At 38.0% G+C, this 14,417-nt stretch overlaps 1 protein-coding gene across 1 annotated transcript in view; it reads left to right on the plus strand.

Annotated features, from left to right (window-relative positions):
• Nucleotides 1–3,239: 3,239 nt before the first annotated feature.
• Nucleotides 3,240–14,417, plus strand: part of LOC135470664 (HEAT repeat-containing protein 1-like) — a 49,326-nt gene continuing 38,148 nt past the window's right edge. Inside the window, 12 exon segments of the mRNA XM_064749699.1 lie at nt 3,240–3,298; nt 4,276–4,425; nt 4,786–5,002; nt 7,038–7,179; nt 7,539–7,640; nt 8,778–9,035; nt 10,047–10,067; nt 10,069–10,133; nt 10,384–10,548; nt 12,120–12,224; nt 12,830–12,902; nt 13,710–13,802. Of these exon segments, the coding sequence (XP_064605769.1) occupies nt 4,284–4,425; nt 4,786–5,002; nt 7,038–7,179; nt 7,539–7,640; nt 8,778–9,035; nt 10,047–10,067; nt 10,069–10,133; nt 10,384–10,548; nt 12,120–12,224; nt 12,830–12,902; nt 13,710–13,802 (1,383 nt within the window). The 5' untranslated portion in view covers nt 3,240–3,298; nt 4,276–4,283.

The following is a 14,417-nucleotide window of genomic DNA, read 5'->3' on the forward strand; positions in this document are numbered from 1 at the left end:
ATGTGAGGATTATGAACAAAGAAAATGTATAACTTTTGCTTAAAAATTCCATAGGGTAGCCATGTTTATTTAACTGTTTGATTGGTATTTTACGGCGTACTCAAAAATATTTTACTTATATGACCGCGGCCAGCATTATGGTTGGAGGAAACCCACAACCATCTGCTGCCATATCTTCCCATATGGTGATGGCAAACCAGGGTGCCCGTAGGATATGCAGTTATACTGCAAGAAACAAGGTTATCACCGTCAAATTTAGTAAGTATGCTTGGGGTTTTACGTCGCACTTAACAATTTTTTATTCATATGACGAGGTCACGAGGTGTGTGTACATATACTGTGTCTTCTTGAGGTAAGATGAGTCAATGCTGCAAAGACGCTACCGCCACTGAAGTATCCAAAGACATTTCAGTCATTCATTTGTATCAGAGAGAGTCCATCCCTGTCTCCCACAAAATTCACCGCGCCTTTCCTGACAGCAACTTGACAGAACCCATTTTAATGATGCCCGTGCTGACGTCACCCAAACTTACCTGTACTAAAAAGTTGTTTTTTTCCCTTCTGGGTTGTATTAAGAATATTAAATTTATCCTTACAGAAGCTAACGGAAATATAATTGTTTTCTGTAGGATTTCATTGCCTGGTCTCAGCTACATTTCAAACCCACAAGTACCTCAGTTACATTTCAAACCCACAAGTACCTCAGTTACATTTCAAACCCACAAGTATCTCAGTTACATTTCAAACCCACAAGTACCTCAGTTACATTTCAAACCCACAAGTACCTCAGTTACATTTCAAACCCACAAGTATCTGAGTTACATTTCAAACCCACAAGTAGCTCACTTAACATTTCAAAATAGCTGTTGACAGCGAGCCGCTTAATTCCTAGCGGTCAATGTGACCACAACACAGCGAGTTAATTAGTTCCAGCAGTGAGGATAGCAAATTAAGAAGATAATATCCAAGATTCCACCAGAAAATTACACTGAAATGAGTGGGGTGGGTGGGGGGGGGGGGGGTGGAGTCATATTGTCATAAGTGGAAAGGAGACGGGAAATTGAAATGTGCGCCCTGTTTTTGTTTTTTGTTTTTTTGAGCGGAAAGAGTTGCGATGAATGTCAAAATTTTAAAACAGCACATTGACTATTCATCTAGATCATGGACTACACAGTGGGTGCAGCTGCTCTAAAGACTTCCACACAAGCTTTGGTAATCGACTAAAGAAAAGACGTATTAAGACATATGTATATGATCAGATTCCTGTTTTCTTAAAAATTACCAGCAGCTTAACCTCTCAAATGGATTCAGATCGTCTTGTCATCAAGTGTAAGGTTTTCAATATCATGAGCTCAGTAACAACAACAACATCAAATGGTTTGCACCTGTCAAAGTATGCCTATTTCACCACAATCACTATCTGGATACTCAAGAACGCAATAACAGTCACTCTTAGGTTTTAACAGCCAACAAAATGATGGCATGCTTTCACTACTTCTCGTCGAATTTTTTGTTCACTTCGTCCACGCCAACCAGCTTTATCTTACCTACAAAGCCGCCATCTGCAAAGATGCAGTTGTCAACATGAAATCTCGCTGACGTCACGTGGATCGACCGGGCATCATTTTACCCAATGGTAGTTTTCGTGGGAAATTATCGTCCTCACAATCCCGCGGAAAAGTATGGTTCCCCTTTCAGCATGTATACGTATGCTCTGAGTTACATGCATTCACCTGCGGATGGTCGTAGCTTCTCCCACAGGCTCAGCCAGCTTTCCTCTCACCTAACCCAAATCTAAGCTGAACGTTCCTAACGTACCCCTAGCTTGGATCATGTAGACTTTCACCCAGCCAATTTCACTCAAAAAAAAAAAAAAAAAAGAAGCCGGCTCGAATCCTACATTTTCCTTTCCACCGATACCCTAAGTTGGGCGTTACGGTAGGAACGTACAGCTTACCTTTGGGGTACTGTCACCATGATATACTGGCGGCCGTCGTATAAGTGAAATATTCTAGTACCTGCACGTCATAAAGCACTAATCAGATAAATAAATATATTCATTCCCAATATTAACATAACAAAATAACAATAATCAAGTGGCTTGTCGAAAATCACTTCGATCAATGCCATCATTAAATTGATGTTCTTTAAATAGGCTTAACTCGACCAGTTAACCCTCCAAACAAAGCTTAATTGTAGCTTACTGTAAAGTTTTCATTGAACTTCATTGATTGTACGGTGTTTTACGCCGTACCGTCTGGAATTAATAGAAGCTGTCTTAATCCCAAGCCGTACTCAAGAATATTTCACTCACACCACGGCCACCAGCATCATGGTGGGAGAAGCAAAGCTCTGGGGAATCCCATGAGCATCCGCATGTTTCTGGTAGACCTTCACACTATAGCTTCGACCCGAGACTGAGGAAACAAACACGAACTGAAATTATAAAGAGATTCGTGCGCCGTGCTATAACCACTTCGACCACGGAGGCATCTAGACTTTTTTTTTGTTGAAGTGTTTCTAATGGCCTGTCTTGTTAATTTGTTTCAAATATTTCTTTCTCTTTTATTATACATAGGCATAAAGGTATATAGTCATAGATGTAGTACTACTGTAATCCTTCAACCTTATTTTATTCAGGACGTTAAACCCCAAGCACTCACTATTTTATTCATTATTCTGTGCAGACTGATAAAACTATACATTCTGTGAAGCCCTAGCTGAAATTGGCCAACCCAACCAATGTAGATTTGTGTAAAAAAATCAAAGTGGAAAAGTGAATAGGGGCCTACATCACAGTGAAAATTGCCCTTAACACGCGAAAAGGTTGAGGAATTATAGTAACAGAGGTCTGCTGGGAAGTTTGCATTTTGGGCCATTATTCACACTGCAGAAATAATACTGACATGACGTGATGTTTTGTTGTTAATTTTTTTATTTAATTATTAGTTTGTATTGTACTGCTTGAAATACATTTTAAGTAGCATTTTAAAGTTCAGTATATATATATATATATATATATATATATATATATATATATATATATATATATCATTGGGTACAAAATAATAAGTGTATGAAGCATATGTCGCTCAGCCTTAGGCCTCGTCACGTAGGCCTACTTGCACTTCTATGAATCATACATTTTAGTTTCATTATGCGGCTCATAGATCCACTGCGCCACCTATTGGCCGCGTGGTGCAAGGTCGCTGTCTTCCGGTTGGCCATGTGCGTCTGAAGAAGTAAACACGCTATCAGATGTTTGGCATCTAACTGTTATTTATCTCGGGAAAGACAGGTCAGTATAGCGACTATGTCTGATAAGTGAATCTGAATACATTATCATTTTATTTTGTTCTCCGATCTGTATCGAATGAAAACTCCTTTATTATATACCGTGGAGTTGTGCGAGAGTATCAACAACAACAACGCTATGGTATACGTGAGTTAAGGTTTTTAATATAAAATAAACGTCCGTTTAATAATCCCAGATCTGATGAGACTAGCAAAGGTAAAAGCAGTGCACATGAACTTATAATCATATCTGCATTTTTAGCATTCATATTTTTTATTAGTCCATGTTGTTTGACTTGGTATGCTATTTTAAAATTGTGACATTCTCTGATTTATCGTAACGGAGTCCATCCCTGCCTTTCAAAAAACTCGCGAATTTTAAAGTTGAGGTTGTCACGTGGTAGAGTGACAGCCACAAATCAATGGAGAACCAGCTTTCAGAATCAGACAAGGGGCTCATAGACTACGAAAAGGATCAACCTAGTCTTTATGACTGCCAAAAACTCGCCCCACATGTCCTAACACCATCTCGATGAATCTAATTTCAGTGAGTTATGAGCTCTTGGTACTAAAAATTACTGTAATTGAAAATTCTTTGTTTAGGCTTTTTTTTGTTGCCTTATGAAGATTGAAGTTTTGAGTACAGATAGCAATGGAAATATAATAATTTTCAGGATGATTTCAGTGCCAGAGCACATTTCAACACCACAAGGACATGCTCAGTTCTGCCAAAGTTCTTGCAAGTGGTTACAGCTGCACAGTATCTAAAATAAACGAAGAGAATACACTTCAATCTGGAAATCACATAGAAATGAGCTAAGAAGATGATTTTAAGCGCTGTCAGTAAAGAGAATGTAGGAGGTATATAAAACTTGAACTGCATTTTTTTTCTATTTGAAATAGTCATATGGATGTACAGAAAACTACAGGGCAGTTCTCTATAATTTATTTTAGTTATAATTTACGTGATCTGTATTGCAGACTTAAAGATGTCCTCTTTAGCCAAACAACTTCAGCGTCTTGCTGTGCCGCACACACAAGCCTTATTTGGACGGGATACCAGCAGGTCTTCCTTGCTCTTTGACCCTAAAGAGGCAGCCCAGTTGGATAAAGAAACTTTCTTTGCTCTTGGTAAGAAGAATAAATTTATTCTTGAATTTCTTGAAAGCGTAAAATTTCCCCTATTAATTCATCATCAAAGATGAAACCAAATATTTCAAGCAATGCAATATTGATGGAGCAAACAAACTCTGCCATTTTTGAACGACAAAAATTAAATGTTAAATTTAAATGTCATTATTGACTAATATTTTATTATTGACTTACTGCCATCACACCATTTCACAGATATTAACACATCCAGATTGCAGTCTGAACTTTATAAATATACATGTATATGTACAGTTGCTATATGCTTTAATAGGGCAATATGTAGAATCAAGATCTTCTTAAAACTTAAGCAGTCTGTATTTGTTTGTGTTTGAATTGCAGGCCTAAACGGTTTGGAAGAGCTTGAGAATATTGATTCAGAGTTTGAACAGTTTGAAGAGACCTTGTTCAGCGAATCTTCCCAGACATTTGAGAGAAGTGTTCAGACAAAGGAGGTCAATCAGACTTTGGATGCCAACATCTCAGATTTGCTGATTCGTCTCTCACCATATTTTCTTTTGAAGCCAGCTCACAAAGTTCTGGAGTGGCTGATATTTAGGTTAGTGTACAAGAGTATTTGAATGAGGGATGTCCATTTTGTGTAGTGACTTGGCTGATTACTGATTGATCCGTCTTGCTACGTATTTCCTTTCAAAGACAGCTTACATTACTCAGTTCTGGAGTGGCTGATATTTAGGATAGGGTCTTGTGCATTTTGTTGTGTTTACAGTTTGGCTGAGGGCTGAAGGGCGGGGGTGGGGTTGGGGAGGGGGATAGTAGTTGGGTGTCCGTGACCCAATGCTCAGTGTGCCAGTGTGACACAATGACCCATAAGCCTATCACCAATGCGATTGCTGCAAGTTCATGTCCAGCTCATGCTTCCTCTCCGTCCATATGTGGGAAGGTCTGCAAGCAATCTGTGAATAATCATCGGTTTCCCATGGGTTCTGCCCTGTTTCCTCCATCATAATGCTGGCTGCTGACATATACATGTATGATTATGGTGTAAAAACAACAGGCAAGTAAATAAATAAAATAAATAGTTTGATTGACAGTGTCTTTTCTTATGTCACAATGACCTCCTGCTAGAGACTACATTTTGCAAAGTAGTTAAACTCTACGGTATTTAACCTTATATTTTGAGCATTAGACTTTTTCCTGATTCTAAGAGTTGTGTTAATTTTGGAAAAGGTGTCTTGAGCTTTGTTTTAATAGTAGATTGATATCACACTGGACAGAATGTGTACAGCACTAAAACATGTATGTTTTCCTCTGAAAATGCATTTTTGGGGGGTAAATTTTAGGCCAAGTTCAGTGGGTCATTTGTCTTTTACGCTGTCAATGTAATGTTTGGGCCATTTTCACCAAACTTCCTAAACCAGTTTTTTGTCATTTTCCCTGGAAATGTCTTTACCTTATGGCATTTTAAAAACGAACACAACACCATTTACAACAACATTAACAAGACATATTATCCACATTGGTGTACACCAGAACCAACCAAAAGAATTAGTTGCATCGCAGCCTGTATGTTGTGGCATAGCACTACAACTGTACCTCAGTATTGGACGAGGACTGCTATAAGGCCACACCAATTATCATTTATATTTTACGAGCAGAACAAGTCTTCTCAATGTTGGAGGTGGGTAAAAAATAAACATAAAATTTGTGGGAAATGTGGACTGTCCCAGCAATTGTTCCTGTTAAAGACATACACCACATATATAAACCAGAAAACCATGAAAAAGGGAAAGATCGTACAAAATAAATAGATGGATTTTCAATTTTATGTTTATTCCTTTTTCTGATTTTTTAGTGTTCGTAAAACACAAAATGACATTGATGTCGCCTTAGGAGAAACTGTGACAGTCATGATGTCACTGAAATGATGTTTAAAGCATCATTACATAAACATAGTGTGTAAATGTTTACAGATTGATTCTGCTGGAGTTTAGTGTAGTCTTAGGCTCCAGACTCTAGTTTGAGTGAGTGAGTGCTTGGGGTTTAACATCGTACTTAGCAATTTTTCAGTCATGTGACAACGAAGTGCATATATGTGTAGTGAGCATCCTTGTTGCAGGACGGATTTCGACCGCTCTTTTATCTAGTGTTGCTTCACTGAGATGCCTTACCGAAGGCAAGTAAGCCCCCGCCTGACCCATGATACTGATACAGGTCAATCTGTCGTTGCACTATCCCCTTCTTGCTGAACGCCAAGTGAGGAAGTTACAACTTCCTATTTTTTTAAAGTTTTAGGTGTGACTTAACCGACTATAGCTTGAAGGCTTTAGGAATGTCCTGCTGGAAAGTAAGAATGTTTTGCTTTGGGAGCTCTTCAGAAGGATGGCCATGACAAAAATTTAGCCATCCAGTATGAACTAAAGGTGTGAAATGTATTAGACCCCAGTTTGAAAACAGCATTAAAGTTATAAAAAACATTCATTTACGTGCTTGGAACTTTGAAAATTTGCATGATTCAGAGTCATTTTCTGTATGACCTAGGCTCAATTTATCTTTATGTTGAGGTCCTTAAAATGAGTGAGTGACCAAACATTTTGACCCGTCCAATAATACAGCCCTTTTTTATTCCACAGGTACCACATTCACTTCTACAATGCCGATGAGCTGATGAGATGCGTATTACCATATCACGAGACTAAGATTTTTGTTCGCGTTGTCCAGCTACTGAAGTTAGACGGTGCTGCTACTAAGTGGGACTGGCTTCTCCCTCTCCAGGTTTGGCCCTAAATTAAGTTAAACAAACCCCAACCTTTGTGTAAAGGATAAAGCTGTGTTTGTATTGAAGGACATTAAGTGGTGTTTGTGATTAGCATGAAATCCATGCAGTTCTGTACTTTAATAGCCCGAGGGAAACCTACAACCATCTGCAGGCTGCTGCCAGACCCTCCCACTTAGGGCTGGAGAGGTAGCCAGCGTGAGCGGGACTTACTAAAGATGCAAATGATTCACTTGGAATTAATGATAAATGAGCGACTTGTATTGAAGTGGATCGCACCTGGAACTTCTAATCGTTAGATTAAAGGGAGTCATTTTATTAGTTCACTAACAGTTGCTGGCCTTTTTGTTTTTTCCAGAAATCTGGTGTTCACCTGTCTCGTAGTGTGCTGATCAACCATTGTAAGACTAACCCAGGTTTTTTAGGATTCCTCTGTGACAGTGTTAAGGAGTATACAAAAGTATGTGAATTGAATAAAGGAATTTGAACAATTACTGACTACATATCAACATACTTTCAGTTATTTTTTTAGACTTGTTTGCAAAGACTAAAAGGCATTCAGACATTTGAATTTTTGGGTTGGCTTTATGGGCCATACTATCGGGGCTTAGGAACTTTGATGCCACAAGAAGTGTTTCTAATTCAAATCAGGACTCTGAATGTAGGGATAACTCTTTTTACCCATGAGAAAAAGATTGCAGAAGTAATGTTTTCAAAATCCCATCCTCCTGGTGAACATCAGGAAAGAAGGTGATATGACATCAGAGGTCTTAGATACCTACAGTCTGACTCAGAAAGCCCACCATAGTATTCATAAATTTGAATGCCTTTCAACACCCTTTCAAAAATCTGGAAAAATAAATGAAAGTATTTTTAAGGATAGTTTTCAGTTGTCTGTCTGACGAACCTTACTTCATGTATTAGCTTTCTTTTACTCTAAGTCAAGATATAGTGTGCAGGCCATTTATGTGCATTAACTCCATAATTACAAAACAAATTCACAAAAGCATAGAGAAGTTAGTGTAAGACAGTGGCATAAGGAATGATGGTACATGTAATTCTATATATGATGACGTTTTCATTGTGAAATTTACTTACGTTTGCCCATTTTATCACACTAAAGTAGTCGACTGCTTCAGTAGCCTAATGGTTAGAGTGTCTGCCTCAAAGTCAGGAGACCTGAGATCAAACCTGGGTCGGGTCACAACAAAGACTTCAAAAATGGTACATTTTGCAGCCTCGCTTGGTGCTCAGCACTCAGAGCTTAGAGCAAGGGAATAGGACTGGTTGGACAGGTGGCGGTATAATTTCAGTGGCGGCAGCACTTTGGCGGCAGGGACTGGCCTTGCCACAAGAAAACACAGCATATGTAATGACGCACACCTAATGACTCGTCGTCATATGATGGAAAACTGTCAAGTACGTCACAGAACCTAGCCTGAATACACACAGATTAAAGCTATTTGATGGCTATGAACAGCAGTGTATATTTTCTTTGTGTGTATATTTGTGGGGAAATTAATTCTTTATGAATTGTTGCCCATTGCTACCTTTTCTTGAGGTTTGTGAAGAAAATTGAACTATTTTAAACTTGTAGGTTCACATGGTGGATGGATCTGATGGGGGCAAACTGAGAGTGTTTTTCTCATTTTACACGTCCACAATAATTGGTGTATTAGAAGCAGATGGGGCCGCTGAGGCGACCATTTCCACCCTGATACCACACCTGTCCCGGGGCCTGAAGTCAAAGCTGGCTGATCACAAGGCTTCCAGTTACATGATTCTATGCCAGCTTGTCTCTAAGGTCAAAGTCAAGGTCACAGTCTTGGAAACGATTCTCAACGTCCTTGCCAAGGTCAGTGGTTGTAACAATGAAACCAGAAAACAATTATCCCGTTAGAAATTTACCTTATCCCTTGATGAATCGTATTGTTTTCATTCCTGTGTTTTTCAAAACATCATGACTGTAACGTGAAAAACTGTAGCTTTTATAGTTGGGATTTATTATTTTAAGCTCATGAAGACAGCACCTGACCAATGTTCAGTGAATTGTTTGGAGTTTTTCCTTGGAGAAAAAACAGACGATTCCACTGTTGGATTTCCATTATTTGCGTTTAGAACATTCTGAAAGGAATGTAGACTTAAAAGATTTCACCTGTGTATGAGTGTTATTCAAGAAATGGAATTCTTTTGCTGCGCAATTAAATGTAGGGGCCTCAAATGACACAATCATTTTTTGAAATAACAAAGCTATGTTCATAAAGAGAGTAAATCACCATGTTTAAGGGGAATGTTTTTCTGGCCAAACATGTTGCTTTGGTTTTCAATCTTCCGTATGATTTGCATTTGGGGTTATAAACAGCATCTTTATACTTACGGTGAACTGCAATACTTTTAATTTATGAAAGATTTGCTATGAACAGGTATCATCTTTTGTTGCACAAGTTTGTGGATGTTTTCTTTGTGAAAATAATTCATGGAGTATATTTAAAGTAAATACTTACAATTATCCAGTGTAACATTATACATGTATAGAACATGTCTATCACTTACCTCTCTTAGAATGTTGCGACGTCATTAGGGGCACATGTCATTCATGTTTTACAAAAGTGTAACTGTTTTTGTGACGTTATTGATGGTCAGATGGTCAGACGGCGATTGGATTTTGAGTTGCATAAAGACTATATGCATTCATCACTATATCTTCACTCTGATAACTCGTGATATCAGCTTCAGACCAAAAACCTTTGAGTTGACCTTTACGCACTCACATTTTGAAACATAGTTGGAACTAACAATTTCTTTTCCTTTTAAGTAAAATATATAATTTATGTCTTGTTATATCAAGTATGTATTGTTCTTTCAGCACATGAGTCCTGATCTAGTGACAGAGGGCCCTCAGCTTTATGGTGCTAGTTTTCCAAACCCAGAAGATTGAAGGTTTGCCTAAAAAGTAAGACATATATATTTCATCCTGAAATGTGCTTTTTTTTTTTGATGCACTGTGCGCTGGTTCTGCAGTGGTTGGGTTACCTTAATTCTCAACCTTTTCTTGTATCAGTGAGCAACTGTGAGTGCAAATTTATGCACATTTTTTGACTTGATTTTGGAGATAAAACATTGTTTGGTTTTGCTACTTTCATGGTGGTAATTTCATATGTGCATGCTTATGAAAATTCACAAATTGTAATTTTCCTGTTTAGGTGTTACAAGTACCTCAGTCGAGTTCCTGAGTTGCATATCGTCCTGGGAAAGATAACTGCGCAGTACAATACAGAAAAGTTGCATCTGGCCATTTTCACTCGGTTGATCCCTGCAGCCATCAAACATGGCTTTCAGGGGAGTGGAGTGAGCAGTGGAGAGCGAAGGTGAGCAGGAGGGGTTGTCAGTAGCACCACAGTACTGCCATCTACTGGAGGCGATGCTTAGAGAAGTGCCGCTAGGCAAGAAGGCTGCTGACCATGTTACCAGGTAAATGAGAATTTAATTGCACCTCTTCTGCTATTACATAGATGTGTTAGACTTCCTGTAGGAATATTTTTTTGGAAATAAATGTTTCGAAATAAAAATGACATTTGAAATCAATTCTGCTGTAGAAAAAAAAATTGGAAAGATATGAAAAAAAGTTTTCAGTATCGCTACTTTTTTAGTCAGCAACAGAATTTTTTGGGGGGAAAAAGATCTATTTATCTATTAGAGGAATTAATTTCAAAATTGATCAAACCTTATTTGATCAGTGTTTTATAAGAGATTACAGTGTAGTTTACATCCCAGAAATTAGCATTCACTATGAAGAACTATTGCCAGTTCACAATTTAATCCACGGTATTAAAGGAGAAGGAAACTTGAAAACACGACACTATAGGCTGAAAAGAACACATTTTTTTCTATCTGCTGGTGCCTGATGCATAATTTTGTAAGTCAATCGCGTCCTCCATCTTTAACACCCTTTAATTTATGCTGGGGGTGTGTTGCCTCTCAGCCAATTAGAGTCGTTAAAACTGCCGGCTTGTTCATGTAAACTTGGAACCTACGTCAAACTTTCCGGTTTTCCTGATTGTCAAGCGGGAAAGCGAACTGTACAGTTTGCTTACTTCTGGGTAAAAGAGTTCTACCGAAATGTACCAACTGCTCTTCGGTGGTTTCCAACTGGAATTATCTTCCTAATACAGAAGACTTCAGGACTAGTTCTTAGGCAAAAATGGAGTCACCCACAGCGAATGTTGCCGCGGACTATATTATTAATTTATCCACCTGAGGTACATATTAGAATGTTTTTTATGGCATGCACCTGTGAGGAAATGCATACTCTTTTGGTATTTGATTGATATTTAAATTTTCTTCTCCTTTAAGCCGGGGAAGAGCTCTGGACTACATCAGAATTGTGTACCAACACATGTTTCGGCTTAGCTGACCACATCAGTTTGTCATTCCATACAGGAAGCCATCAGTTATCTTAATGTTCAACTTTTCACATGCAGGATAGTTTTTGCGACCAGAGAAAATTAGCTCTGCTGCAAATATCACCAAAACACTGCAGGAGAACTCAGTGAAAGGGAGACAACTTTAAAAGTATAGGGCACCATAGCGTAATGTTGAGTTCTCTCCCCTGCATTAACAATCTGCTACACACACATACTTCAGAAAATGTTACATGACTTTCACAGACACATAACACGTGGTCCACAGTTTTAGCACAGGAAGCAAAGACTATTTCTGTACTGTTGATCCTAAGACATTTAGAGATAGAATAACTTCAGTCCAACCTGTTTGCTCAAAATTTTAATCATTCAGACATAAAGTGAATTTCGCATTTTCCTTTTCTCAAAACTCACATGTCTAGCCCAATGACTTTCACAATCTTTATGTTAACATCTTGCTTGCTGTGAAAGATAGGTATTAAAAATAATGAAATTAACTGATTCCTTTTTATTTGTAGAAAAGTGTCTGAATGCTACATTGACCAATGTGCAACAGCTGATGCTGCTGAAGTTGAAAGCCTTAATCAGTCATTGAAAGGTGCCCTAAGAATTCTGGAATCAAGGTACATGGAATTATAATGCGATGTTTATGTTCAGTTAACTTTAATTTTATACTTATTTTTTGGGGTTAATCCACTGTCACTCGGGCACTTTCTGTGATATATAAAATAGGGAATTCTATTTATGTACTAAACATTGCAATACCATGATCGTAAGTATGAGATAAACAGTTATACATTAACAAGGGGAAAAATAACATAGGTGCTGGAACCTGGGTGTCTGGGTGAAGCCCCACTTGAAATTAAAGCAGGGGAGCTAAGCCTCTCCTGAAATAATGTTTTTGTTTTTTTTCCATAGACCAGCTGAGTGGTTTGAGTAAAAATGCTTATTAAAAAAAGGAACAATGTTCACCTTGTAGAACGGATTTGGTAGTGAAAAGTCTTGTGGCAACCTTGACCAAGGTATAATAAAGTTTTTCAGCAGTGCTTGTATTATTTCCTGTTTTGTTTTCCACAGGTATTCTGATTCTTTGGATTTACGTTAGAAAATCTGCTGTCAAAAGCGGACAGCAAAGAAAGGCGCAGACAAATAAGGCACTTTATCAACCTGACCTTGACCTCAATTCAGCGTCACGTCATTGATGAGGTTGACACTAACCTCATTCTAGCACTACATCATCGCCTGGACAGTGTGAGGAAGCAGCTTTTGAACACATGATTGAGAAGCTAGACTCCGTCCAGGTACTGATAGATGATTTCAAGCTGTTATAAGTGAAAAGTGAATCAAGTGTTTTAACCAGTTCAAAGTTAAATTCTTCTGTCTGTTCTGTTTGACTTTTCTGCTACAGTCTTTTCTATGTTAATTTTAGTTTGTACATTAGCTGCACTCAAGTACGCTGTATGCCAGTGTTTATGCAAATGAATCTTTTAAAAACACTTACTGTAAATCTTCAACCTTTTTAACCACATAGGTTTTTTTCAGTGGAATTTATGCATGCAATAATTATGAAAGTGACACCAGAATGTTTCCAGATTTTGGTTGCAAAGACGGTTGAAAAGGTTGATGAGTTAGAGTAGCCACCATAAAGGACCTAAAAAAATCAATTTTGAGAGGAAAGTAAATGTCATAAAAAAATTGTTGGGGGGGGGGGGGTTGGGTATCTTCAGGCAGAATGTAAATTAGCTCATCTGGGAAAACATTATGCCAAAGGGAATTTCTCTGCTGAAATTTTCAACAAGAAGCGAGTTGCCACAAAACGCTAAACAAGATAAATTGACAAGAGGCAGATTTCACCTCTTACATCTAACCAGGATTCTTGAATATTTACAGTAGAATATCATTACCCAATCTTCCTATGAAGGTTCCTATTAAGATCAACAGAACCCTCAGAATTGGGTTATTTTCTTCATGTGTAAACTTTTGCATTTGCTGTGATAAAATTTGCTGAGATAAGAATATGAAAATATGGCTCTGTCATGCAAGATCGAGTTTGTGTGTGAAATCATCGAATTGTTTTGACTAATACATGTATGTTTTTTTTTATGTAGGAAGGTGACAGCCAGTTTATTGAAGACACCATCTTGAATGGATTGAAAGATACACACCATGACGTTGTCAGGGTTACTCTACAGCTAGGTCAGGTGAGTGTTGTGAAGGTAAATGATTGGTCGGAGCAGACGAATTTCGCAGTTGCATTTTTCACGTCTGTTATTGTTAGAATGCATTGCTCAGTCTTTTAGAATTTTTAGATTGCCTTTTGTCTTCTCATGGACCTCGGGGGCCCATTGCACCTGGGATTAGCATAGATGTCTGTTTTAATCCGTATGTGAGAAGGTCTTCCAACAGCCTGCAGATGGTCGTGGGTTTCTCCTGGGCTGTATGCGGTTTCCACCCACAAAAGTGTTGGCCGCCGTCATATAAGTGAAATGTTTTTGTGTATGGCGTAAAAACACCAATGAAATAAATCAAATATTTTGATCCCAGATTGGGCAAAACTTTTCTGTGTTGCACTTATGGAGTTAAAGTGTAACACAATTCCGATACCAGTGGCTTCCATTCTAGGTAAATGTACCTATTATCAATTCTTCTGTTTCTTTGAGCACAAAATGAAAATATTTAATATCTTTTTACTGTTAACCATGTGTTTGGGCCCGTTTGAAAGTCTAAATAAATAAATGGAAAAGAAACAAATAACCAATTGAAAGATGTTAACATGAATTTGAATTGGTTAATTTTATATAAAAAGATTTTATAAA

Source organism: Liolophura sinensis, chromosome 7 (assembly GCF_032854445.1).
Source record: "Liolophura sinensis isolate JHLJ2023 chromosome 7, CUHK_Ljap_v2, whole genome shotgun sequence".
NCBI classification, from domain to species: domain Eukaryota; kingdom Metazoa; phylum Mollusca; class Polyplacophora; order Chitonida; family Chitonidae; genus Liolophura; species Liolophura sinensis.